The 27,262-nt window shown below is 41.3% G+C and overlaps 1 protein-coding gene across 2 annotated transcripts in view; it reads left to right on the top strand.

Annotated features, from left to right (window-relative positions):
* AIG1 (androgen induced 1) overlaps positions 1-27,262 on the top strand; it is a 132,993-nt gene that overhangs the window by 90,696 nt on the left and 15,035 nt on the right. For both annotated transcript variants that reach the window (XM_063390236.1, XM_063390235.1), the window contains exon 4: positions 23,645-23,760. In XM_063390236.1, the coding sequence (XP_063246306.1) occupies positions 23,645-23,760 (116 nt within the window). The remainder of the gene's footprint in view (positions 1-23,644; positions 23,761-27,262) is intronic.

Below are 27,262 nucleotides of genomic sequence, written 5' to 3'. Positions count from 1 at the left end.
TTAAGCAGAATGTTTATATTCCATTCAAGTATGAGACCATTTCAGTTTATTTCCTGTTCTGCATTCTAATTTTGCTGTCAGAAGTATAAACAACTGACTGTGGAGTTTTTGTCTCTCAACAACTGACCCCGTCAGACATTGAAAATACAGCTAAGATATGAGATGTCAAGGAGTATCAGCAAACCTTTCCCTTCAAAGAGAAGTGGAAATGATAATTATTCCACTGATCTCAACTTACTTCCTTACATTTTTCTGCATAATCTAATAACTCAGTTAAGTAGCCTATACACTTAAGAAAATAGAAGTGTTTTTAATGGAGTTCACTAGCCAATTAATTGCAATGTAGAATAAAGTAGTCACAATATAATGTTCTATCATAATTTGTTGGGTGATATCAGAACAATAAGGCCTAATGTTAATAGCAGAGCAAAACTGTTTCTAGAGAAAAATGGTTTCTAGGGAAAAATTGTTTGAGGGCAGTTTCTACCAGGATGCAGGGCTGTCCTGCAAAACTCAAGATGGTCTCATATAAAGGCCATCCATATCTGTGCCAAAAGATGTACAGAAATGTGGGTATAAATATATGTGCACCGCTTATCTCAGGTTTGTATGTCCATGAAGTTAAGTTGTTCCCAAAGTAAAATTGAAAATTGAAGAGAGAAGAGCAGTGTGAAATTGATTGGGAAAGTCAGAATTTGCCATTCAGGAGGACAAAGATGGAGAAGTTTGATGCAGTGTATAATTAGTGCAATCTGACAAGGAAGAGGCATTTACAGGATGTGTTGTGTCAGTTCTTTTTCTAGGCAACATGTTGGTTACACGCTGTAGCAGTGTAGTAAAATGGCATTTATTTGTACATAAGTAATTAGGGAAGGATGCAGCTTTCATAAAAGAACATGCCTTTTGTGTAATACTGCTGTTGCAGGCATTCAACTAAAAACTGGCTGCTGTTTGAACTACCCCTCTGCTGGAGTAGTCCTTGAGGAGTTGCACAGGCCCGAGGGCTTCAATGAGTACTGTCCCGTTAGGTCTGAAGCCTGTTAAATCAGCACTAGAAATTTCCATCGGTTACAAAGTTCAGCAGCGAGTCAGTGATGTTACCCACTTTGGGAGCAGAGAGGGTACGTATGTACCTGTGCACAAATTCGTATACATGGAACAGAGATACCTTTGTTTTGTCTATTGAATTTGCTATAAATCACTTAAATGGGACAGTAGGAAAGTGTGTTCTGTACTGTAAATAGCAAAGGAGTATACTGGCAATCACCATAAAAAAGTATCATTTCACTGAGATAAATCACATCAGTGAGTTCATCAGTTAATCAGTTAAACGTGCATGCAGCCCCGTGAGTGCTTTATAGTCATTTTGAAATATGGTTGTATACTTACTTACATTAATAGAAATATAATGACTTTTTAAACACTCTACAGGAGTCCAGAATTTGTATAGATATGTTTGTGTTTGTATACATATTTATACATTTACAGTTTAATGAGTAATCCAGGATTGAAACCTTACTTCCAATCTTTCAATGTAAGTAGGATCATCTGAGCCATATAGGAGGAAGACTCTTCCTCTCAGACCCTGCTTACACAGAAAAAAGCTTCAGGATTGGGGGGGAAGCAATTTTTCAGGCTTCTCCCAGCCTTGTTCTTTCCTCTTTTGATGTCCTCAGATGCTCCCAAAGACTTTGGGGGCTTTTTGAGCTCAGCTCAGAGCTGCCTGCCAGTCCCATTGGGTGCCATTTCCTCTTCAAAGAGCTATTCCTGCAGCTGCTCCCTTCTGCACAGGCAGCGGAAGCCTTTGAAATTGCTGCAGCTTTGCTGCACAGTCTGTTGAAACAGCTCGCATCAAAAAGGAGAGGAGGAGAAGTGCTTGTATCTGTTTAAATTAATTATAGAGGCTCCAGCAGAAATGTGAAGGCAAACAGAGAGAGGAGACCTGATTTGTGAGGTACTTCTTACAAAATCGATTGCTAATCTCTGCATCGACTTTCTGCTCCTGGCACAGAATGAAGCAGCCTTGCCAAAAATTCTTTTTACAGGAAATGTTCTCCAGTGGGACAGACAGACATCGTATGATCAGCTCAATAGCTGCAGTGCTGCTAGGGAGCACCACAGGGAGGTTAAATCTTCAGCTGCTTTGATAATGGAAAGGTTCAAACCTGTAAACAACATGAAGTCACTTCAAAAATTATACCAAAATATCACATCTTTATTCTCAGGCTGGGCAGTCTCTGAAGTCCCCTGATCTGCCTGAGGGACCTGTGGTGACCCAGAAACTAGGCCCCATATGTTACATCCCCCTGGGGAAATGGTTTCTTCTCCCTCAGGGACCCCTGGAACTCCTGTCATGTAGTCTGACCCTTCCTTCCCCTTCTGACCCCATTGGCTGTGTGCCAGCTAGCCCCTCCCTCAGAGACCCTAAGATAAAGGGTCCCCTGTCCCCCGGGAGCTCTCTCTCTCCCGGGACATCAACCTGGAATAAAGGACTTGCAGCTAAAAGGGTAAGAGAGCCTCTTTTGAATCCTTGTCCTGTCTTTCTTGATATAATCCTGTTAGGCCTGAGAAGGGCTGAGCTACCTGAGACCCTTGGAGGGATACAGGATTGTATCGCCCATAGAAGTCTCTTCTCTCTGTCTTCCATCATGTGGGAGGTGCTGCACAGAGAGGTGGTTATGCTCAGCACTGATTGCAGATGAGCTGTGGGGAAGAGGATGTTACATCAGGTGAGCATGTGATGGGTTTCTTACCCTATGATGGAGATCAGAAATTGTCCTGGAACATGCTGAAAAATAGAAGGATTGAAACAAGTTGGGGGTGTTTTTTTTGGCCTGCAAGTCAGCTTTGTTGCTTCCAGGTGTGGTGGAAGGGAAGAGGAATCATTCCCTGCATGAGACATTAACACTGGTCAGACTGACAGACTGTTGACCTGTTTCGACCAGGAGAACTGGAGAAGACCCTAAAGATAGCAGAATAATTGCAGCCTTTCCAGCAACCCTGTAAGGCTGACTTATGGCAAGTATATGCTGTTCTGTACATCAAATGAAAGAGAGATTATGCAGTATCCACCTTGAAAGGAGTTTGAACTACAGTGTCCTTGACTGTGTGGTGCCAGCATCCTTCATATGAAGTCATCAGAAGCAATGAGCTTGGGTTCAAATGTTATGCTAAAAAGTGGGTTCGCTCTTAACTGTAAGATTTATCAGAGGTTTTGCCTGAAAGGAGCTGACTTACAGGAAGATGCCTGGTCTGCATATCTGATTAGGGAAAATAGGCAGTATTTCCCTCTATTTTTTTATTCCTTTGGCCTAATCTTTGTGTGTGTATGTAGAATATACAGTGGAAATTAGCTTAGCAGTAGCAGTCCTTGTGCTTTTTTTACATCTGCATTCAGTAATACGGACAGACTTTGAAAGTAGCTGGTTTGGGCTTCACACATTCCTCAGCTGTGGTTTAAGTCTGTTGATGCTTTGGCTTATGGGTCTGGGGGCATTGTGCCAATAGCAGAAACTGATCTCAAATGTTGGATGTGTGACAGATACTGTGGCTTGAACTTCTTAGGTGGCATCTCCTCATCCCTCAGTTGCCCTTTGAAAGGATGAAACAATCTTTTAGCCAGAAGGTCTCTAGTTCCTTTGTCCCAACTTTGGGGCTTGAATTGTTGCTGGTTTTAGAGTCATGGCAGAGTTGGATATGAGCAAATGCTGGAATAATGATGTCTTGGTACTTGACAATTCAGGGTTCAGTGGACCTCTAAGGTGTATGCACCACTTTAGGAAGAGAAACTCAGGATTTTAATAAGCAGCTGATATTTAGGAGGCCAAAGCAAGGTTCTAATAATCTTCTCTTAATAGAAAGAAGCAGTGTTCAAGATTCCAGTCTTGGATGCTTCTGGAGTTGTTGTCCATGGATAAATACTCCTCACAGAAGGAAAGACATTTTCCAGCTCTGCCTTGCAGAATTCTTCCATGCTTTTGCTGAACTAGGAGGAACAAGTTAGTTTTGGGGCAGTAATGGAGATGGCTTTTCTCATAATGTACCAGTCTTAATAGCATATTCTATCTGCAGTGTTTTTCTCTGCCTGGTACATTTGGCTGCACTAAATCAGAGTGAATTTATAATCTTCTACTTCTGGAGGAGGTGGCAGGAAGGCAGATGACTACAGTACCTCTTATAGAATATTATTATAAAAGAAGTGTGAATTACCTCCTAGCCTTTCATGCTGTTGAAAAATTGATTTGAATGACATTTTCAAGGTGTTGTTTCTAAGACATTCAGTAATTGTCATTCATCCATGAATGGTTAGTGAAATGAATAACAAAAAGTTGTTTTGGATTCACAGGAGGAAGTGTTAAAAAATAACATTTGGAAAAAAACCCTGGTGATGCTAAATTCTCATGTATATCTAAACAGCACCAAGGTTATTTAAGTGGTTTTAGGTAATCCAGTAATTGTGAAAAGATTATTTGAGATATGAAAGTGGAAAGATAATTTCCATTTGTATGTGGACCCTTAAGAGTTATCTGACATGGGTAGATGCATATGATAGTATAGCAATGTGGCTTCGAGGAAAATAAATCAAGCCTCCTTGCTGGCCATTCTTTAGGCAGATAAAATATAGCAGCATTGCTTTTGAGTTCATTCATCCTTTCAGCAAGCAAATGTCAGAATTCAAACATGGCGAAGAGAGAGGAAGGTAATGAATGAATCTTACAGGACTTCATCTTTGAGTGGAAACTTTGAAAATAATTGACCTGCAAGGAGAAATATACTTACTGGGTAGTTGCATGTAGGCTTTAGGAAAAGCTTACAATAGATTTTGTTCTGAAAATACTACAAGGAGATGGTGTACCTCGAGAAACCAGAATACTTCATCAGGATTTAAAGAAGATCCATGTAGTTCTGATACATGCTAATGGATGAAAACAACAATGTATGTTATTTTGAAGGTGCATGACACTTTAAAATTGCTGTTATCTTAGGTTGAAAATGGAAGGAATTATATAAATGCAAAAAATTTCCCTTAGCAGCACTGGCACAGCATCAGCACTGTCTGTTTAATGTTCACTTGCCATTAGGGGGCTGGAGTGGGCAAATTCCTGATAGGGGACACAACCAGGCCAGCTGAGCCAAATTAACCAAAGGGATATTCCATACCATGTGACGTCAGCTCAGATATAAAAGCCAAGGGAGGGAGGAGGAGCGTGGGGCATTCGCTGTTTTACAGTGTTCACCTTCTGGAGCAACCCCTCTGTGTGCTGAAGCCCTGCATCCTGGCAAGTGCCTGAACATCACTTGCCAGTGGGAAGTAGCGACTAAACTTTTTTTCTCCTTTACTTATGCATGTGCAAATTTTTGCTTCAGTAAAATGTTTTGTCTCAACCTACTGGTTGTTTTCCATCTTGCTTTTTTTACCCTGTCCCACTGGGGAGGGGAAAGATAGAGTGGCTTGGTGGGCATCTGATGTCCAGCCAAGGTCAACCCACTACAGATACATACATCCTCCAAAAATATCATTAGCAGTGCTGAGCTTCCATCGTGTAGGTCTGATTCCCAAAACTTATATCTGCACAAAAGCAATCAGTAACGCAAATATTCTTTGATTCCTTACAAGAAAGAAACTCATACCAAAGGAATAGGTTTCTAAGGAAATGCTAAGAACACTTAATAAAAAATTCTACCTATCTACTTCTGTAATATCTGTTTATAGAGTGTGCTTTGACTCACATGTTCTCCATCTGCTCTGTTCCGTCTATCTGTGCTTTTGCCATGCATACATCTGCTTGAGATGCAAGGTAAGTTGCCAATCTCTCACTGAGAAGTAAGCAGAGAGCATAAATACTTTTTGCCACATTAATAGCAAAAACTTGACCTTGTGGTGTGCATTGCATTGTCTCTAGTGACTTCTGCACTTTGCCCACCCTCCCTGTGTTCCCTGAGCTCTGGGCGTCCAGTTGGCTTGGTTTTTGCCACTTCTTTCCTCTTTTTTTTTTTTCCTGTCCTTGCAAGACTTTCACAATGTTAAAAATACCAATGATGTGGGTCATTTCTCCCATTCCACATTTTAAACTAGAACATCCTTAAGCAACGATACTTTTTCTCCAGCCTCCATAGGCTGTCTTTCTTGGAGGACTTCATAGCTGCACTGTCTCCATAAAGCCTGCCAGTTGCTATGGCTGTGAATGAAGCAGCACCTTGTCTTGTTTGGGATACCAGAATAGAGCATAAAGAGCAAAGATAGGACAGGGAATTTCTTTCCTATCACAAGCCAGACAGGTCTTCCACTGATAAAGATTTTGTTAACACCCATATTCATACTGTTCAGCAGAGGTGGAGAAGCTGAGCAGCATTCAGACAATGTGAAGCTGAAAGCAGAAAGGGGAAAAAGGATTTTATAGGGAAGAGGTGAAAGGTGGGAGGAGAAAAAACACTCCACCTTATGGTGGCTCATCCAAATGAAGTTGGCTGGAGGTTTCCCTGCTTTCAGTACAACCAAGGCACCAAAACAGTAGTTGAAGTGATTTGGGAGTCCTTAGGGGGCAGAAAGCATGGTATCAAATACTGAAGACTTTTGCCATATTACAATTAATTTAATTTTTGTTTTCTCACTTTCAGTATGAAGGACTATTAAATACATCTGGAATTGATAGATGAATGAATAGACTGCCATTTACAAATCTTCACCCAAAATGAAAGAATGTGACTTCCTGTTAAATGGGAGATTATTACTGTTCCTACATAGGCTGCAGCATTAGCAATGAGTCTAACAAAATTAAGGAGCTTTCTGAATGCTTTGACAAATAGAGTGCTAATGGCCTTGATGATAAATGACTTTTAGCAAGATCTTCCAAATATTTCCTCCAATTTCAACTGTATTTCAGTCCCACTACATGCATCTGTTCTTCTCAAAGGAATTCTAGCAGGCATTGGGACATTTTTCAACATCACTGGTCAATTATGTTACCACCAGAGCTGGTCACATATTAAATTCAAACAAAGTTATGGTTAACACAGACAGAAAGCCTACTGCTTCGTGGACACTGGGGCAGGAAAAGTCATGCCAAGGGAATCACAGCATGGCACCATCATTTTTTGCCTCCCCACTTTTCTAATCTGGGCCACCATTGTGCTGGGGACCTCTGAAGCAGTGCCAAGATTGCAGTTGGTGTTAGGGTTCAGAGAGTTAGAAATCATAAGGCTCCAGGGACACTGGGACTGCAGAAGTCATGCCAACGGGATCACTGCAGGGGCACCAACATTTCTACCTTCACATCTTTCTAATCTGGGTCACCCATGGTGATATGGGCCTCAGCCTTAGCACCAAGGTTCTGTTATTGTTGGGATTAGGGTTAGAGTTCAGAATGCCAGTTCAGCTCAGGGGACAGAGGGGCTGGAAAAGTCATGCCAAAGGAATCAGGGCAGGGCACCAACATTGCTGTCTTCAACCTTCACATGTTCCTAATCAGGAACACCCATGATGACTGAGTGAGGAGAAGCCATATGAGGAGTAGCTGAGGTCACTTAGTCTGTTTAGCCTGGGGAAGATGAGACTGAGGGGAGGCCTCCTAGTTCTCTACAATGCCTTGGTGAGGGCAAGAGGAGGAGCAGGCACTGATCTCTGTGGTGACCAGTGACAAGTCCAAGGGAATGACATGAGGTTGTGTCACGGCAAGTTCAGGTTTGATATTGGGAAAAAGTTCTTCATCAAGAGAGTGGTTGGGCACTGGAACAGGCTCCCCGGGGAAGTGGTCACAGCACCAAGCCTGACAAAGTTCAAGGAGTGTTTGAACAAAGCTCTTAGGAACATGGTATGACTCTTGGGGTGTCCTGTGCAGGGTTAGGAGTTGGACTTTAGTGATCTTTGTGGGCCCTTTCCAATTCAGGATGTTCTATGTTTCTGTGCTTTTTAATGTAAAAAGGTGTTTCTGCTTGACTCAAATAAATACTTCATCATGTTTTTATTTTTGAGCAGAAAAAGTAGAGTTGTTTTTACTTTAATATTTTAAAAAAGGGCTAAATCCACATTATTTGCATTTCACAGAAATAAAATATTTTTGTATTAACCCTTGCACCACAAAAGCAGCTGTAAGCAGTTGATTTTCTGCAACTCTCAGCACTTAGAAAAGGATTTACTGGCCAAAAGGGCTGTTGACCTCTCCCAGCGGCAGAGTGAGAAGGCCTCTCCACTTTTTTGGCCAAAGCAGTCCATCATCTGTCAAGTACACTGGGGGATATACAGTAGAGATCTCCTTCAGTCCTTCTGCCTGGGGAAGGAGCTTGTATCTCAGCTACCAGCAGAGATGAAGGATCATTAGGGATTTCCTGAGGGATCAAGGCTCAGGTGTTAGTGCTGCCACTTACACACTGTATGTAAATAGTTTATAGTTACAAAAATTTGGTTCTGTTTCTAAAACACACTGTTTCTATTAGCTTCTTTAGACTTGTGGTTATTCCTAAAGGTGTTGTTGAGTTTTCCTGGGAAGGGGAGATGGGAAACAGTACAGAAACTCTTTCATGAATACTGTGATGATGTTTCTGGCTCCCTAGCCACGGAACTGTATCCTCTCTACAGTCTGAGATGTGCCTAACTGAAGACTTGCCATGAATCCTGGAATCTCAACCATATGAGTCACTAAGATGCATGCCACTAAGCCTGAGCTCGGGTTCGTGGAACCTGTCTAAGTTGCCCTGAAGCTGAAGTCCATTGGTTTTAAGCCCCCAGTTGCTCTCTGCTTTCACCAGAGAGGGGTCAGAACAAGAATAAATTTAACAGGCAACGGCCCAAGTATTCCTCTGGCCTTTTTGTGTTCCCTCTAGCTTGTTTACATTGACATTTAGAGAGGCAGATGAGCTCACATTTAATAAAAAGTTTTGAAATAATCTGCTTTGATTGGGTGCCTAAACAACTGGGTTTTATCCACATGATTTTCTTCTGCTGCCATGAATGTAAGAGGTCAGTACATTGATGCCCCTAAGTAGCTGTGTGCTTCCCACCAATATTGTTCTGACTTTGACCTCCTGACAAGGGAGTGTTACAGTGGGCTGAGCCCAGAGGAAGTCATCGCTAGCAATGGCATTCCAGTTCAAAATCCATCACTGTTTGCCTTTTCTTTAGTTCAGTCAAGATGCCTTTGCATTCTCTATGTGTATGTCTTCACTGATAAATTGCTTTTATTTTTCTTCCCCCCGTCAGAAATATTGTAAGGGCTAACTGGAATTTTTATAAAGCATACTGGCAGTCAGAAGTTATTTTAATTAAAAAGACTATTAAAAGAATTATGCTGTGGTAATCCTAATGGCTGATCCCATAGGGTTGTCAAGGGTCTCTTATTCCACTTCTTGTCCCAGTTTGCCAAAAGGTTTGGAGTTTTGGTTTATTTAGCTCCTTTGTTTTAGAGTAAAATGGCAAAGTGGTAATTGATATTCCTGAGATGACAAAGCAGTCTCATGCACTGGAGAACGTGTTAGAGATAGCTGTTTAAAGTTTAAGATTTATCTAAGGATCATAAGGTAATATTAAGTCTTTTTATAGTAGTTCCTCTGCCCTTGGACATCGCATCAGAGCAGCAAGCTTTTCATATTATTTTGATTTTGTTCAGTAGTGTAGGTCATTAAGAAGTTGACTATAGGGCTGAGAAGCCTGCCCAACAAGGCAGTCCAATAGGTCAAGTAATTAAAATACAAATATTACTCTACTGCCAGGTCCCTTCTGCAGAAGTGCCGGTACAAAGTTTAGTAACCTATTAAGAATGCACTGCAGCAGCAGCAGCAAAGGAGAAACAAGAGTGTCGAGTGTGTGTACATTATGTACCCTCTCTCTGCCCGGTGCTGCTGGCAGTCACATAGGCCGGGTTCGATCACTGAGGTGTTCTTGCTGAAAATAACACTGGCACAAGACCCTGCCTAGAAACTTGCAGAAGTGAATTACACATGGAGTGCCCCTGAGCAGCAGTGCTTAACTACTTGCTAGCAGTGGCTCCAAGGTCTTAATGCAAGTACAGTCTTATTTGTGGGGGGTTAAATGCCCTAGGGAAGCCCATAATGAATAAACCAACAGTATTAGATAAGTCTCCTCTTCTTTTGGCCTGCCTTTGCAATGCTCTTAAGTCCTTCTCAGTTCAGGGAGAGAGCTGCCATCCTTCCAGTCTCCACCATGGGCTCCTCATGCCTTGTTGGCTTGGCTTGGCTTGTCACAGACCCAAATCTGAGCTAGTCAGTCTTTGGCCAGCACAGGTGAGGTGGCTGCAGCTCCAGTTCTGGAGAGGGAGGTTCTAACCAGCCTTTCTCAGCTAGCCTCCTGTTTGGAAGAGGTCTCCCTTCTCTCACCCAGATTCCCATGCCCACCTAGCCCACCGTGTTGGCTCCCACACCTGCATTGCAGCCTAATTCACTTGAGGTGGTTTGCAGGTCTTTCTCTTAGCAATGGAGTTATCCTTAGTGCTTCATCCCAGTGGAAAATATCACTGTTATGGAGTTCAAGCGCTTCCAATTAAGTGTGCATTTTTCTATTCCAAACAGACACCATTCCCCAGTATAAGATAAATCAGATAGTCTCAGGCAACTTGGGATCACAGTTATTCTTCAATTATACATTAGTAGTGATCTTTTCGGTTTGAAATGTTTATGCTGCTCTTCTTACACTTGAGTACTGCAACAGAACACTGTTATAGCTAACATTATGAAATACATCTAGTAACTGATTAGTCTGTTCCCACCTCAAAGGCATTTCCATGATCTTCTGCTTCAAACACATATTCACACACCATTAATGTGACCATTAACAATGAGACAAACTTGTAAAACTGGGGATTTCTAATATCTTTCTGCTCTCCAGTTAAAAAATGGTGAGTTACATTTATATTAAGAAAATACCAAGAGTCTTTAAGAGAGAAAATACTCAAGAGACCCTTCAGAAGGAGAAGGGCAGAAGGTGGAAATACTGCAGATCAGGTTGGTTCATCTCTCCCTATTTTTCCGCTCTTACCCAAGAACGAAGACGCTGTTATCAAAGACATTGTACATAGTGCAGCAACTTCTTACAGACCCAGTGTTGGCCATGGGCAAGAGACACTGAGGGCTGACAAGACTGGGTATAAAGGCCAGTGACCATAACAGCCAGGCCATTAGGGTGATAGAATCAAAGGGTCACTTAGGTGGGAAGGCACCCATGGATATTGTTTTGTACAAACCTCCTGCTCAAGCACAGTCAGCTGGAGCCAGTGGCCTTGGATAGTGTCCAGTCAGGTTTTGAATATCACCCAGGATGAAGACTCCACAACCTCTCTGGGCAACCACTTTCTGTGATCTGTGTCTGACCACCTTTAGAGTAAAAAAAAGTGTTTCTTATGTTAAAAGAAAAAATTTCATGAACTCTCAGGGTTATTATTTCCCTGAGATTCTCCTTGGGGCTGGTGTTCCCCAAGGTAATAAGGTTTTCCCCTGTGTTCTGGGTTTTTGACCGGTCTCACCTAGGTGCAGTCTTTCCTGGCTGTGGAACTGGAACCGGTGTTGTCCCTTGCTGTCCGGCAGCTGTGGGATGACGCAGCCCTGGGCCCTGGGTCCACGTCGGTCCGGCTGAAGTTCCAAAGTCGGCAACTGCTGAGTCTGTTCTTATCTTCTAAGGATGGAGCTTTGTCTTCTTCTGAGGGTCCCATCTGGGGTGCCACTTCTCAGGGTTATTGTTTCCCTGAGATTCTCCTTGGGGTTGGTGTTCCCCAAGGTAATAAGGTTTTCCCCCAGGGTTGCTGTTCCCTGAGGGTTTCCCCTGGGTTGCTGTTCCCAGAGGTAATAAGGTTTTCAGTCTTCTCTTTGCCCTAAGTGTTACACACCAGAGGTAGAGACAACAAGCTGAGTCCGCCGGTGCACATTTCCAAGGTTGTTTATTCTTCATTATCTCAGTCCTTTCTCAGCTCTGCCAGGCACTTCCCTGGCAGGGTACCTTATCTTAGTTCTTTCTCAGCTCTGTGAGGCATCCCCATCAGAGCAGGACACGCGGCGGACTGGGCGGATCAGAGAGCCCCGCACCTTATGTACAGTACCCCTGACCCAACCACTGTCCGAGACGTATTTTTTATTTACAAAATTTTACCAATACCTACTACCTATACTAACATGTCAGTTCTACTCTAAACCAATCTCTAAAACCCAACTCAGCACAAGATGGGGGACGAGAGCAAGAACAAGGAAGACAGGGGCCACTCCCCAATTCCTCCATCTTGCCTCTTCAGCCCCATATACTAAGAATCCTAATTTCTATATTTATATTCTATAATAAACCATCCACTACTTATTTTAAATTCTTAGGATTTGTGATTCTTCCTGCATGTGTGTGTTCACTCCCATGGACAGGAATCAGAGTCAGTGTCCTCCTGGGATCTGTGTGGGTCTAACTGACCCCCCTGTACAGATCCCAGACCCCCCTGTCTGGTCTCCAAACCCTCCAGGGTGGCCAGAGGGATGTTCTAGACTCCAACAATGAACCATCTGCATGTGTGGGTGACCTCTGTCCCCATGCTGGCAGCCATTGCATAGCACAGAAAAGCTCAGACCAGCTGGAGTATACATGACAAAACTTCACAGAAGACTGATTGCACAGCTTTATGAGCAGGTGCTGCATAGGAAGTTCTGCCTGGAATCCCTGTGGCAATAGGGGAATACAGATAAAATTTCTAGTACCAAAAAAATGCATTTTAATACTACAGTTATCACCAAAGTAATTAATTTCTTAGGCCACATTTATCAGGGTCATGGGGAGGAAACCAAGGGTTACTTCACTTTAACTACCCTGGACCTCATCTGGGAGGCTGGAGCAGAAGTTCTTGAGGAATTTACTCCATGATAGGAGCTGTGATACCAAGCAGAGTAAAAAGTCCTCCCTCCTTCAGTGTTCAGCGTTCTCCTGAATTCAAGAAGTGAAACCACGCATCATGTTGCAACCCTGCTGTGCACACTGCTTTCCCAGCAACAACTGACCTTAACACTTGGTGACTGCTGTTGTTCTGCTCTTCTGCTTGCTAGGAAAAATGCTATGTGGTAAGAAGAATCACTTCTCTTTTTTTCCAGTTCTCCTTCTTTTTTTCAAATTTAAAATAAAAAGGTCATGTAAGTCACTGACAGCTCAGTGAGATCAGCCTGGCTGGGGACAGAGCTGTAAGTGAGGGAAGCAGAAACAGGCATACCGACATTAAACTGAAGAAAAAGATCAGGCCAGAGTCTGCAAGAGAACTCAGAAAAGCCCATAGCTTTAATGTTATGGATGTCACAGCTCCACTGCTGCCTGATCATCCTGGAGTCCTTTGATACTATATATGTTCAGTATCACTGTCCTCCAGTAATGTTTGTATATTGCCATCCCTGTAATTCTCAGAAAGGTCTTTGACAGCAAGAAAGGCCATTTCCCACTGAAAGGTTTTTTGTTTTTTCTTACCAAGCTCTGCATTATATGTGTTAAAGCAAGATTACTTATGTTTACAGAGTTCAGAGTCTAAAAAAGTAACAAAATGTGAAAGATAAACTCTTTACAGCAGTGTTACCATAATTTTTATTTGCATCTTCTATTTTACAGTATTCAGTAAATATGTATAGGATATGTTTGCAGATGACAATATCAATGTCCACATTTTCTGAGAAAAACCAGATAAATAGAAATATGTTCTGTGTAAGGAATGTGGTTGAATTTTACTCCAAAAGAAAACATCACTTGTAATTTACTGATATTTGACACTATAGCAGTATAACCTTTAGTTACATTATGTGTATTGTTTTCAGCTCTCATCTCTTGGCAGGGAGGGTTCACAGAAGATAGGAATGCCTTAGTGCAGGCATGGCTGAAAGGCGGAGCACCTGTTGGTCTCTGAATACATTCCTCTTTTCCTGCCCTTCTCCCCAAATGTGTACCATTTCTTGCTTGTCTAAACTGCACTTCAGCCATGCACTGTTTATGGATTTTAGAAAGAAGTGACGTTATGAGGATTCATACATATTTAGGAACAAGGATAAGCATTTTCTTGCATACTATACTGGTTAGCACTGAGATCTTTCTTAGTCCAAGCACTTATACACGTGATTTAATGTGATTCCATTTGTAAAAAGCATGCCACCCTCTTGAGACCCTTGTATTTATCTGCTTTCAATTACATTTGAAGTATTCTGAAAGTCTCCTATACTAATCCCATCCAAGTTGGAAGCCACATAGCTCATGCATGAGACTGTCAAACATGAGTAGTTGCAGATGTCAGTGCACCAGTGGCAGGAATCCAGGAAGATAGATCAAGGCTTAGTCACTGAAAAATACACGCCAGCACATCTCAGATACATAGCATTGTAGCACCTCATGAGGAAAACGTGTCATGACAGGAAATCAATAACCTCTTGGAGGTGATCTGTTTCTGAAATATTCTTGATTAATTATGCCAGGGTGTGTTTGGCAACTTAGCCTGATCCAGCCTTAACCTAATTCTTTTTGCATGAAGCACCATTGTTACTAGTCTCATAAGTCAAATCTGATGGTTCAAGTTGGGTTTTAAAGGGTCAGGCTATAGATTTTGTAATGTCTTTGTGCCTGACATTGCTGTCTTTACCATGGTGTGTAGGCTTTTGCTATCAATCAAAATAACAGTTGTTTTAAGATGAACAATAGCATTTACAACTAATTGCATTTGAAGCAAAATGACTCTCCTAAATAAAGTGTGTCATACAGTGGGTAAAACAAGTAGGCAATGTCAGTGCATTTGCATGGCAGAAGGTGTTCCTTCAGGATGTTCCCCAGGCTTGTTTGCTCATGTGTCTTCTTTGCAGAGGAGAAGCAGCTCTAGGAGATCCACGAGCAGAGTTGCATCTCTGTCCTTCCCCTGTCTTCCTGCACAAACTCATTTTCGCCCTCAACAAGTTTTTCAACCATACCTGCTGCTCCATCTGCCCTTCTACCAATGCAGGAACCCAGCCCATGGCTCTTGGCTTCCCTACGCCGCCACCACATACCACCTCTTCCCTGCACCTCAACACCTCCTGCCTTAGTCACTCATGGTCTTAGTAATGTGCTGATGCCACTACACCTAGCCTTGGCCTTCTGCATCCTCAGCACAGAGTCCAAGAGCAGCAGCTGCCTTGGTGCCTGGCTGTGGCTCGTCACCATCTGTTGGGTGACTCGGCAGTAGCCACTCGCGTGCAGCTGCTGTCACACGGCTTAGCCCTGCACTGTTGCACAGGCATGCACCTCTGCCTTGCAGTGGAGTACGTGCTGCTTAGAAGACTCAGGACAATGCACGTCCAGTAAAACTGGGCAGATAGAACGTTGGATGCAGCAGTGAGACTATTCTCACCTTAGTCTGCTACTGCTTTCTCTAACACAGCAAAAAAGCTTAGGAGGTTACATCCTCTAGAACTATTTGTTAAAGGAGTTCACATGCACAATGTAAAGAAATTATGAAATAAAGATAATAACAATGTCTGTGAGATAAATTGTTTGAACCACATTGCAGATAGTTGCAATCACCATGTGATAGACCGAAGTTTGACCTTTGGCTACCTCACCTACACAACACCCAATAAATCCAGTCCCTCAGTAACCACTTCCAAGATTTTAGATTTCCGAATAGCATCAAAGAGTCACCACTTGAAAAAGAAACTGAGAAATAATGGGTTTTTTATTTTCCCAGATGTGGAATTTCTTTCCCCAAATTACACTTGCCCAAAGCCCAGGACAAGCAATATTTGGTCCTGGACTAGTGACAGATTCAGAATCCAATGTTTTCATGTTGGAAAGAGAATACTTTGGCTATCATGAAGCCAAAAATATCCCTCTGTGAAAGCCTTAAAACTAGTCCTGGGAGATTGCCAGATGTTAGAATTTAATACAGAATACTTTATGTACTGATAAAATTTTAAAGTTAGTTAAAGAGATTTAGAAAACATACTGATACAAATTATTTTCCCCCTTTTGAGGCCTTTGAGTCATGGTATGGAAAGAGTTCACTTTTCAGGGAGAGGAATACTGTTTTCCATATGAGTAATCATATTTAAACCATTGGTAAAATACATTTTCAAGCTCTCTTTAGTGATTTTTTTGCTAAGAATACATGAGGCTCAATGACTTTGCAAGCACTTTTTCAGCATGACCTGCAAAAACAGTCAAATATTCATTCGTGCAAATTAAATCTTGGTAACTCATGTAAGTATGTGTGTGTATAAACATTGTTTTTAAGGATAATTTTAAGAGAGAACAATATATTTCTTTGCCTAGATAAACCATTTTGCAAATAGTAGCTTGAGAAATTCTAGGGCAGGTGGTTAAACTGGCAAATAAACTGAGAAAGATACGTAAAAAAATTACTTTGCATAACACTGTGATTAATGAGTGCTCCTTACACAGGATATATCTGTGTATGTATTCCAAGTTGTTAGTAGCATGTTTATTGTAAGAATTTCATGGCAAAAATAAGGACTTGAGGTTGAAAGTAAATTAGGGTCTGCAGGGTTTGCTCAGCTGTGCTGAGTGCACAGGACCAGGACTTTGTTGATTATCTTGTACTTTAAAAGTCCGCTAAGGGTCAAGCAGTGCCTGCTGGCAGGAGCAGACTGGGGAGTTTGGGCATGGCACAGAAGGAGCAAGAAAGCCTGGCTAAGGGATCCCAGCAAAAGAAGAGAGTTTATTTATGTGACATTGCACTTGGCATGTGTTTAATTGTATCTGCATGCATGACAAGCATTAAAAGTAGTTACGTTGAATTAAACAAAGTTAAAATGAAACACATAGCAATGCTGTTCCATTTGGCAACATGGCACTGGTTTTACACAGTTTTGCTATACTGTATGTACTGTGTCTGGTCCCTACCCTCATCTTGTTTCAAGTCCAAGTGACCAAGATTTTGTGTGTCATGTTGAGGTATTAAGTCTGGGAGCTGCAAGAAAGCAGCTTGGAGCACCAGGAGCTGAGATGAAAAAGAGACAGACAGCTCAGAGAGAGGCAATTGAAGAAGCCTCCAAAAGCAGAGGGGAACCAGGACAGGAGGTCAATCAGGGTGACAACTGATGGATGCTGAAAGGGCCAAAATGTCTCTGAGCTATAAACTTGAAGGATTAGATTGGCTTTCATACCAAATTTTTGTTATTTCTCTATACATGCTTGCTAATCTTAGGCTAACACCCAGGAACAGAACTGAGGAATGTTATGCAGTTCTTTATTCCTCCATAGCTACCCTACATGACCTTGAATAAGGCATGCCCTCTCCATCTTGCCCTTCATCAAAATGAGGATAGGATATCCTGCTCCTACAGATCAGGGCTGCTGTGAGGGTATGTTTAGTAATGCTTTTGAGGCTCTGAAGTGTTTTAGTGATTGGCACTGTGGAAATTCTATAGGTAAACACCTATATATAACCTCCTTGACACTAGGACAGTCATAGCATATGGTGAGACCAGATTGACACTGCTATTTCAATATATAGTATATACTGTATGTGTCTGAAGAAACAAGAACAGAGCTGTCAACATCAGGTATGCGTGGAGAAAGTGATACAAGTCCTCTTAGGTCAGGAATGCCACTGTGTTTTTCTATGGAAAATAGAGGGTAACATTAAAGAGGAAGTATTAATTTTCTTTTCAAAGAACTCTACACTCTCATATTGATTGAAAATGGTTATCTTTGGCTCTTGTGTGTTTTGTGGTGTTATAAGGTATTGGTCTTTGTTTAGATCATATAATACTTCTTCCTCCCTCCAACCTACCATAACAATTAGTGAGCCGTCTGTGGCTGCCTTTGAGTGCATCCTGTGCATCAGCATGTCTCATATAATAGTCATAATTTCTCATCTGTAATAGGAAAAGTGCTACCAGCACTTTCAGTCTCATAAGGGCTCAGACTCACTCAAGGATTCCAATTTATTATGCACCCAGTTCTGATATCCTGCTGCTCTCTTTATGGATTAGGCTGCCTTGGTAGAAGGTATCATCCTTCAGACGACACATAAATAGTCTCTTGCCAGCTGTTCCTTTCTCAGAAGTTTCTCAAGGAGTAAATCATAATCATGCCCCTATTTTACTAGTTCCTGATGTGGTTTTCCATGGTAATCTGCAAGGAGCATGCAGAAAAATGACCTTTATTGCTCCTGTTACTCTACAAATGGCAGTGACTACAACTGTAGGGATTTTTAGGCCTATTAGTATTGGCTTCCCAGGTGAACAGTAGTGGTAGTGGTATTAAATTTAGTGGTATGAAACAGTGGTATTAAATTTAGAGGAATAGGCATAGGTCAGTTTGCTGCTGGTTTCTGTAAAATCTTTGTCTCAAGGTGCTACATAAACCTCTGAGAGGGAAGAAAGAGTGACAGACTGATTTCACTCATTCTGATGTGGAGCAGCTGTTTAACAACATAATCTTGTTGTGAGACCTAAAGAAAAAGGGGAAGAGTAATCTCCTTTTGATGGAAACCATATTTTATAGGCAAAATTTAAAAGGCAGAAAGCAGAGACAGCCAAAAAATACAGCAGTTTGCACAGAAGGGTGCAAAGAAGGGGGGCACTGCCAAATATATACCAGTCTAAGTCTCAGACACAGTGGCAGTGTGCTGCAGGGTAGCTTCCCTAGCAGATGTTGAGGCAGCTGCCCTTTCCAGGACAGAGACTTTGAAGTGGGAGATGTAGCCCTGCACAAGTTCTGTGGGTGAAAACCTGTCTGCAGCTTCCTGGTTGCAGGGCACACCAGCACACCCAGGAGGCTCCCAGTCCATCAGGTAATATGTTGGCAAGGCCTCCTTTCTCATCAATGGGCTTTCACTGACTCTTCAGAGCATGGGCTCAATGTCATGATGTAGACATGACAGAGGTACACAGTATTTCCATTGAACTAAAATGTCCTATACCCCTGTAGTTTTTAGTCTGGTCAAATTGAGTAACAAGTCACAGTCTGTTGGTTGAAGTGAATTATAATCACAATTTTGTGTGATCCTCAAACAGTTTAATCATTCCTACAGAACTTCTGTGAACTACCTTGGCATCTGAGATGCCTCTGTAGACTGAACTCCTTTTCACAAGGGTAGTTCTGGACAGTCAGTGCAGATCAGGAGAATGGCTTGGGAAGACATCACTACCACATTTGTGCTGATGATACAATACATAAAGCAGTCCATTTAGCACATTTTGAAAAGTTTTAAGATTCCATTTAAAATACAGTTAAAGGAGGGAGAAAAGGCCAAGTAAGGTACTGTTGAAACCAGTATTTTAAAAAAGCAGCACTTACTGGTTGGAAGATAAAATATATAATCAGGCTTTCAAGAATGAGCACTTAATTGCCTAAAGACTGTTTCACAACTCATTGTTAATGTACCTAATTTGCATTTTTTTTTCCAACTAACTGTTGCAGAACACACCTAAAACAGGGAAGCACAGTTCTCCGTCAAAGCTCAGCTTCCCAAGCCAGAACTGAAGTTGTGGTGCATATTTGTAATGTGATTTTCTGCTCTCAAATGTCATTAGGCACATGTATACCATGCGGGGGGTGGTACATATTTTAGTAATATCTTTTAAAGAGTTATTAATGAGCAAAGTTTCTCTTAAGAATCCGTAGCAGTGGCTCTAGGAATTAATCCACCTGCAAGAGTCCAGGATGGCTTTCTTTGTAGTGTGTGCTAATTCAGCTTCACTCAGAGGTTGCTTCTTTGGAGTCAGTCTCCAGAGTATCTTGTGGATCAGATTCTCTGTATGATAACTTTCCCATACATTTCATCTAGGCTCTGTGTATTGTACTGGTTTCTCTGTGTTCTAGCAGTTGGAGGTTTGGCAAGCCAGATTTCTTCACCACTTGTTGGTGATGGGTCCTTGGAAAGTAATGCCATGTGGTAGACACAGAATGAGAGGAAGTTGCAGCTTTCTACTCTGCTGAAACCAGCACTTCCTAGCAAAAAGATTTATCAAAGCTGCCTTTCCAGCAGCAGGGCAGGCAGTGAGGGGTTTGAGCAGGGCAATGCCGTGGCTGGGTACTGGGGGCATATGGTCAGCTCTTCAGCTCACATTCATCATGGCAGATGAATCCTTCAGAGAGGGATAAAAAAGGGGTCTGAGGGCTGCTGTCTTGGCACTCCAGAGAAAAAAAGGGCTTGTGGCTGCGAGGTCACCTTGCAGATAGCACCACAGTCACAGCTGGAGAAGCGAACAGGGTGCATTTTCTTATAGTAAGATGCAATTACTGAGCCCTGAAAAAGCTCAGTCTAAGAGATCCTGCTAAGGATAACAGGGTTTGATATCTCCCCCACTGCTGCCTGGGCTGAGCTGGGGGCTGGGGACTATCCTGAGCCTGCAGTCACAACAGGGAACATATGCAGAAAGGATTGCCTTTCTGGGACAGTGGGAATGGTGCTCCCTGGTGTGGCCACAGCAGTGCTCAGCACAGGTCTCTTGTGTCAGCACAGTCATACAGGCAAAACTATCTCACAGGGATAGCTGGCCTCAGTGGGAGGAGAATAGGTTGTCCAGGTAAAAATATAGTTTTGCTTGTAACTACTTAGTCCATATTAAAAGTACGTTATCAATATAGCAATAATTAGTGGTGCTAGCATAGTTTACTATTATAATATTATACTAGTCATTATACTCTAATTATATATTTGTTCTTTTCTTAAAAACTTTTAATGGTGCAAAATGGCAACTACTGGAAAGGTCTTAGAGCAGCTAATCATCTTTACTGTTTAAACCTCCTTGTTATTTGAACTTCCTCATTCCTCAGTCTTCTCTGAAGTAAGCAAGCCCCAGGAGATGCTTGGCAAACAAGGTGAGAAATGTGGTTTTGTCCCCCCCGTGCCAGTAAGTAAAAGGGATCAGTCCCAAAGGTACCAGTTGGGTATGTTTGATCAGCACAGCGTGATCTTTAGGCAGGTCGGGGAAATATCAATGCTATTTTCTCTCTAAGCCTCAGATTCCCACTGGCTTGTTTATTCAAAAATCAGGTGGCAAAAACATTAGAGGATATGAAATCTTACGCCCCCTGCAGAATACCCAGCCCTTATGGATCCCACTGGAAGCACATTTGATCCCTGATCATCTTCACTGTGCTTCAGTCCAGAGTTTTAATTGGCACTGTTGGATAGAAGGTATCCCAGACTACAAAATTTCATGTTTTTTAAATCAAGGTTTTTGGAGGAGCTGAAATGTAGAAAAAGGAAATTTTGTCTTGATTGTGGTTTGGTAAAGGATCTGAAGCATTTTTTTAGAGTGGCACTTTCACAACAGCATTTTGAACCAAAGTTTTGAACCATACTCTAAATTTGTAAAACTGCAGTGTTTGCATGTAGCATTGACATTCACTCTAGCAGACTGAGATGAAAGATACACATCTCTGATTTTCTCCTTACACTTCTAATTCCACTGTACTTTTAACAGGATTTTGTACATGAACTCTTTAGTGGTAGAGCTCATTATCTGCTTCCCCCCCACCCCTTACCTTTAGAAAAGAGCAGAAGTGAGAATTTAGGAAAATAATAACCTATTTTATTATATAACCACAAGAATTGGGAGGAGGGAAAGGGGAAGAGTATTCTAGATTAAGGCTTGATTGCTGAAATTATTTTAACTACTTTTTAATTGGCAAGCTGTTGAGTTGTTATCATCAATGAGGAGCTCATCTACAAGCAATATCAAAAGCAGTAAACATTTACATGGAGAAACCAAGCTCACAAGCTCTGTAAAAATCATCTGTAGAGTGTAGAGTTAAAACTAAGCTACTGGATTACAAGAATACGTTGTACAAGGAGTATCAAGGGTGGAGTTTGGAATTAATAGCTATTGTTTTCTTCTGGTTTTTTCTCTGAATAAGTTATGGGGGCAGGGCAGGAGACATTTGCACAGCCTCCAGCTGCTCTGCTTTGGGGGCTCTGCCGAGCGAGGCACTGATCTCTCTCTTCGTGGAGACCTTTTCCATACAGATTCAAGATGTGCTGGTGAATCTCCAGGGCTTGCTCTGCTGTCAGTCCCTGATCACAAATTCTGAAGGTCCTCTGCAGCTCATAGACCTTTCATCTAATGGTGGGCAGCTTTATAGCAGACCACATGCAAAATATCTCTGCATTCCCTTGATGCTGATTTATACTATTTAAAGGAAAGGGGGTGGAACAAGTTGTTAAAAGATGAAGAAACTGAAAGCTCCCCTAACTGCTGTATTATCCACCTGATATTCTCCAAATGCTAGTCATTAATTACTAACGCCTTGAAAATCAGAGCAGATGTCCAATTCAATTATATTACATCTCTCAGCTAGAGCATTTCCGTTATCCTATTTCCCATTCAAACTATTCTTCTTTGCAGTTTTCAAAGGCTTAGACCCCACTATGTTTCTTCTCAGTTGAAGCTATAATCCACAAAAGATATTTCTACTCCATGCCTCTCCTATTGGCACACAGGTGAAAGGCAGTGTGGGTTTACATTGTAATTATTGCAAACTTAAAAATCTGACCCTCTGACATCCCCCAGAACTACATGATGGCAGAATGCGGCCAGTGTGTGCCATAACTTTCCTTTCCAGTTGGTGATCAAGTACTCAGGAAAGGACTGAACCTGCATTAGGACTTGGGCTGCCCTTGCAATCCTTACACCTCCAGGCATTCCTGTGGAGTGAGCAGAAGAGTTCAGTCAGCCTTAACAAGCCCTAGAGCTAAGTTCTCAACTGAGGTAATTCCCTTTAGATGCCAGCAAAAACTTGACTCCTTGGAGGCAAGGCAAGTTATCTTTCTGGAGTCAACACTAACGCTGGTCTTAAGTGAGCTGTATATTCAGAAATTATGGGGTTTATTTCCTGGCACATTTGTTCCTTGCTTATGTATATTTTCATGCCTGCCAGCACTCTGAAATGTAGACATTGAGTGTTGGGGGCAGACTGGATGCAGTTTTTCATACTGCTGACATTAATTGGATGAACAGGCCTTCTCAGAAGGGGCAGTGTAGGAAATGTGTATGGGAAAACAACAAAATAAGGAGTTTCACAGCTAAATAAAGACAAGTGGCTGAAAATGGTTTTTACAGCTTTGGCTTTCATATGCTTCATTTGGGAATCTAAAACTACTTTGCACAACTAACAAATTAAGATTCACAACACCTTTCTGAATATAATTGCTTCTGTCTTGCAGATGGAGGAACAGAGGTACTGATGCTATAATTTGAAAATACGTCCCCTATTTTCAAGTCCCCAGATTGAGATACATTTAAACCTAATTCTCAGAAGCATTAAATATCTCCATTTATATTCATTCATTTGGCATTGTTTGTACTTAGTTTCTGAAAACCAGATGCATTGCCTTCCAACGAGAGTGGTCAAAATAAATGAAGTGACACAGCAGAGATCACAGAGCGACTTCAGGGCTGCACTGGGGTTGGGTCCTGTGTCCCCTCATGACACATTATATGCCTTGGATTTCTGAACAAAAGAAAAAGCACATTCCGGTTACTCAGTTTTCCTGCGCTATCTCGAACGATTGGACGTTATAGAAATGATACTGGTTGGGTTATTGAGCAACTTTGTAGTTACTTTGCCTTGTCTTTCTAATCATCAAGAATTGTCTTTGGGTGTCTGCGATTAAGTTTTTTATTGTAGAATTGAAATGAAAATATAGAGAACCATTTGTATCACCTGGTTTTCCCCGTTGTTTTGGTTTTTTTCCAGCACACAACAGTTTTGCCCTTTGTATTAATCGAGATGAGAACAACACATCATCAGTATCCCAGCAGGAGCTGTGGACTGGCTGCAGTGTGCACCTTCGCTGTTGGCTATATTTTATGGTAAGGGCTGTACATGCTGTGTTTTCACATTGTATTGGGGGTTTTGTACTGCTAAATTTGGGCACATATTTCATTATGGATATAATCGCTAACAGATTCACGCTGCATGCCTCGTTTGGTCCAAGACCTGGGCTTTGTCTGGTTTCCCCAGATGCTTATATTTTTAGAAAGTATATGCCAAACCTCACACAACAGGAATTTGTTGAACAATCCCATGTAAGCAGTGGTCTTTCCAAGGGTACATTTTTCAACCTTTTTTCAAGCTAAATGTTTTCCTTGGACCTTAGTTTTATTGCTTGGGGTTTTTGTTCTATCAAATAAAATTGAGAATAGGCAAATTATTTCCTGCATCAGTATTTAAGCGGCAACAGAAAAGATAGAACACTGTCCTTTTTTCTTTACTAGTTCATAAATTCTTTCTGTAAAATTGATTACAGAATAAGTCAGTAATCCAAACACTCTAAAGTTTGTTTTAAGAAATGCAAATGCTGGTGAGAAATTAAACTGAAACAGAAATAATCTTTCTTATACAACATTAAATTAAATCTTTGGGCAGTTTCTAATCAAGCACTTGACTTGCACGACAGAGTTAATATACTTTTGTCACCCTAGTATTTATTTCTCACTAAACCTTTTTTTTATTTATATTTCTCCTTTGATGCCATCTATCCTTTATCCTGCATTTCATGACCCCCATTTCATATTCTTTCTTTTCAATTCACAGCATCCTTCCTCCTTAGCTAAGAAGGTATTTTCCAAAATTTCCAGCAGCAAAGAGAGACAAAACTAATGTGATAAACATACCTACTCTTCTTAAAAAAGAATAATATTGGTAATTGCAAGATAAGGGCAGCCTCATGCAAAAAGGCACATGATTATTCCTTCAGGAAAAAGTAGTTGTGTTTTTAACCCATATAGAGTAATGCTTAACTGTGATAGTTCTTGACCTTCCTCTAATGATGCCTGGAGACAGATTGGCAGAGTTACCTATGGCTTGACCTCCTCTGGCAACTCCTGTTTTCTCAAAATCATCTAAGTAGACACATGCAATGGTATTTAATAAGAATTTAAAATTGAAACAATGCAGTTTTACAAGTGAAATGAAACCAAATGTGTCTTAAAATCTTTTAAGAATCAATCTTTAAGTATCAGTGTTATGCTCATCTGGCTTGATCCTGCCTAGTACAGTGCATCTGTATCCTGCAGCTGCAAGGTTAAGGAAAATTGCAGGCCAAATAAAGCACAAGAAGAAGATTCTGCATTAAATAATTACTGCATTAATAATTACCCAGGCACAGATTATGGTCATCTGCCTTTGCTTTTGCTGTTTATTGGTTTTGCCTGCACGTATATTATTTCCAAAACATATAGGGCTACTCTCAAGTGATTCACGTTCTCCCAAGTTGTGATTTCTCGTTAAATGAGGTAAGACAATCTTAGAAGTTTATGCTGCTAAATTATGCACATACAACCCATTTCTCCCTGTAATGTTATGGAAGGAGACCTTTGCAGGTTAGTGGAGGCAGACAAAAGCTACACCGTGCCATCACTTTTAAGTTCCGCATGTCTTCAGCCTGCAGGTGCTATGGAGAACTGTATCCAAGATGTCCTTGAGGCTGCAAGCCAAATCTTGGTCACATTATATCAATATTATGTGTCTTATTCACAGACTGGAAAAATCTACCAGAAAGTATGAAAAGTGAGGAGTTCATCATCCCTCTCATTCAGGGTGTGCCTTCTTTTCACAGCTGAAATCCACTGTCTTCCTGCTGCTAAGTGACCACATTTCAGTAGAGACCTTAATCACTCAGAAGGCTTGGAATGGCTAAACTGGGATTTGATGTCCTCGGTGGCAGAACCCTCAAGGTTAGCACAGGGTATTAAAATGAGACTATACCTGCAAATGACCTAGTTCCATACAGCCTGGTAGAACTTCCTTCCTTTGTACCTAGGGTTGACCATGGGTCCCGGTCTGGGGCTTAGTTTGTGGTTTATGTTATTTTTAACTAGAACTTAGGGATCTGCCACTTGAGAATTTGTCCTTTTGCCTATTCGATTTTTCCCTCAGCAGAAGTGTTTTCGCTGCAACTCTCAGAATATAGTGAAGACAGTTTTGTTCTTGAAATTTGAATTCTCTTCCCATCTCAGCTGAAACTTTCTTACCATCCTACATGTTTTATGTATTGTGTTGCACTTTTTACTGGAAAGGAACATACAGGAGGATGTTGTTTACGTTTGATTCTGTGAATGCTTTTTTCAACTCCAAGTAGAGGAAAGCTTATTTTATTTTGTGTGTTACTGAATCTGTCATGTATGAAAGAGATGGTAGAATAGCAAATGCTTTTTTAAGTAAAATTGGTAAATAAGAAAACTGGTAAACAGTTCTGAATAGCATCACTGAAACTGGAAGAACATAGCTAAATAACTTAATATTTCCTGAGCATGATTCAAGGACTTGTTTTCTGAGAAACATCCTTTCTTGAAGAGTAGAAGCTTCTTCTGTTTGGTTGTTTGTTTGTTTGGTGGGTTTTTTTGCATTCTCTCCCTTCAGTCAAAGAGTTTTTGAGTAGGCACACTTAGCTCATGCATTCTCTGTGAGAGGGAGCTCACAAGGAGTGCCCCAGCAGAGCATTCACAGATTTGCCTTGCTTGTTGCAGACCATACATGGACTTTCAGGATCAAGGCCATGGGATAAGATGGGAAAAGCCTATTGGCTTTATTTAGCATGGCTTGAAAAGGTCATAGTTTGTATTGAATTGTTAAATCTAGACAGTGCTAAGAAAATCAGAGTGTTTGCCAGTACTACAAGAAAATTCTGCCAATGAGTTTATGGAGTTGGTTGTCAAGGAACAGAAAAGAGCCAGAAATGCAGCGCTCCTTGTAACAAGAATGACCTCATGGTAACTAATATCCGAGCCTAATATGTCCCTAAAATAAACTGAGACAAATATGTTTATTTTAAATATGTTTTCTTTTCTCCTCTACTTTTGAGCACTTCAGGATGCCAAAAAGCAGACCCCGAGAATCTGACTCCACTGCTGTAGTCGTGCTGGGCTGCATGTTTGGGAGCAAAAGACTTGATCTGTTCTCTTATTGCTATCTCAAATCCACTAGGAGCTGCCTCCACATGTGCCAAGCTTGGACTTGATTCATTCTTTCATTCTATTGTAATTCTATTTAAAGAGCTTTTAAACTTTCATTTGAAAATAAAGTTTCGCTTGAAGTGACTTTAAGAAAGTTCTGTAGATTTGCTGAGGGAGAGCATTTAGATGGAGTAATTTGCTGAATTCTTCTTGAACAAATTTAAGAAAGGAGTGTACACTGAGGATTTGGAATGAATTTGAGATTGATTCTATCAGGCTTGCTGTAGGATTTCCACTAGGGATTCTCCTTAGAAGGAGAGGAAGATCAGAGGGAGCAGATGTTGGCACAGACTGCTAGGACAAACCTTGACATTCAGAAGAGAAGGCTGGTGGGTTAGAGTGTGAAGCTTGGTGAGAA

The sequence above is a fragment of the Prinia subflava genome, chromosome 2, assembly GCF_021018805.1.
Source record: "Prinia subflava isolate CZ2003 ecotype Zambia chromosome 2, Cam_Psub_1.2, whole genome shotgun sequence".
Lineage (NCBI taxonomy): Eukaryota > Metazoa > Chordata > Aves > Passeriformes > Cisticolidae > Prinia > Prinia subflava.
This window is presented reverse-complemented; position numbering and strand designations above follow the sequence as displayed.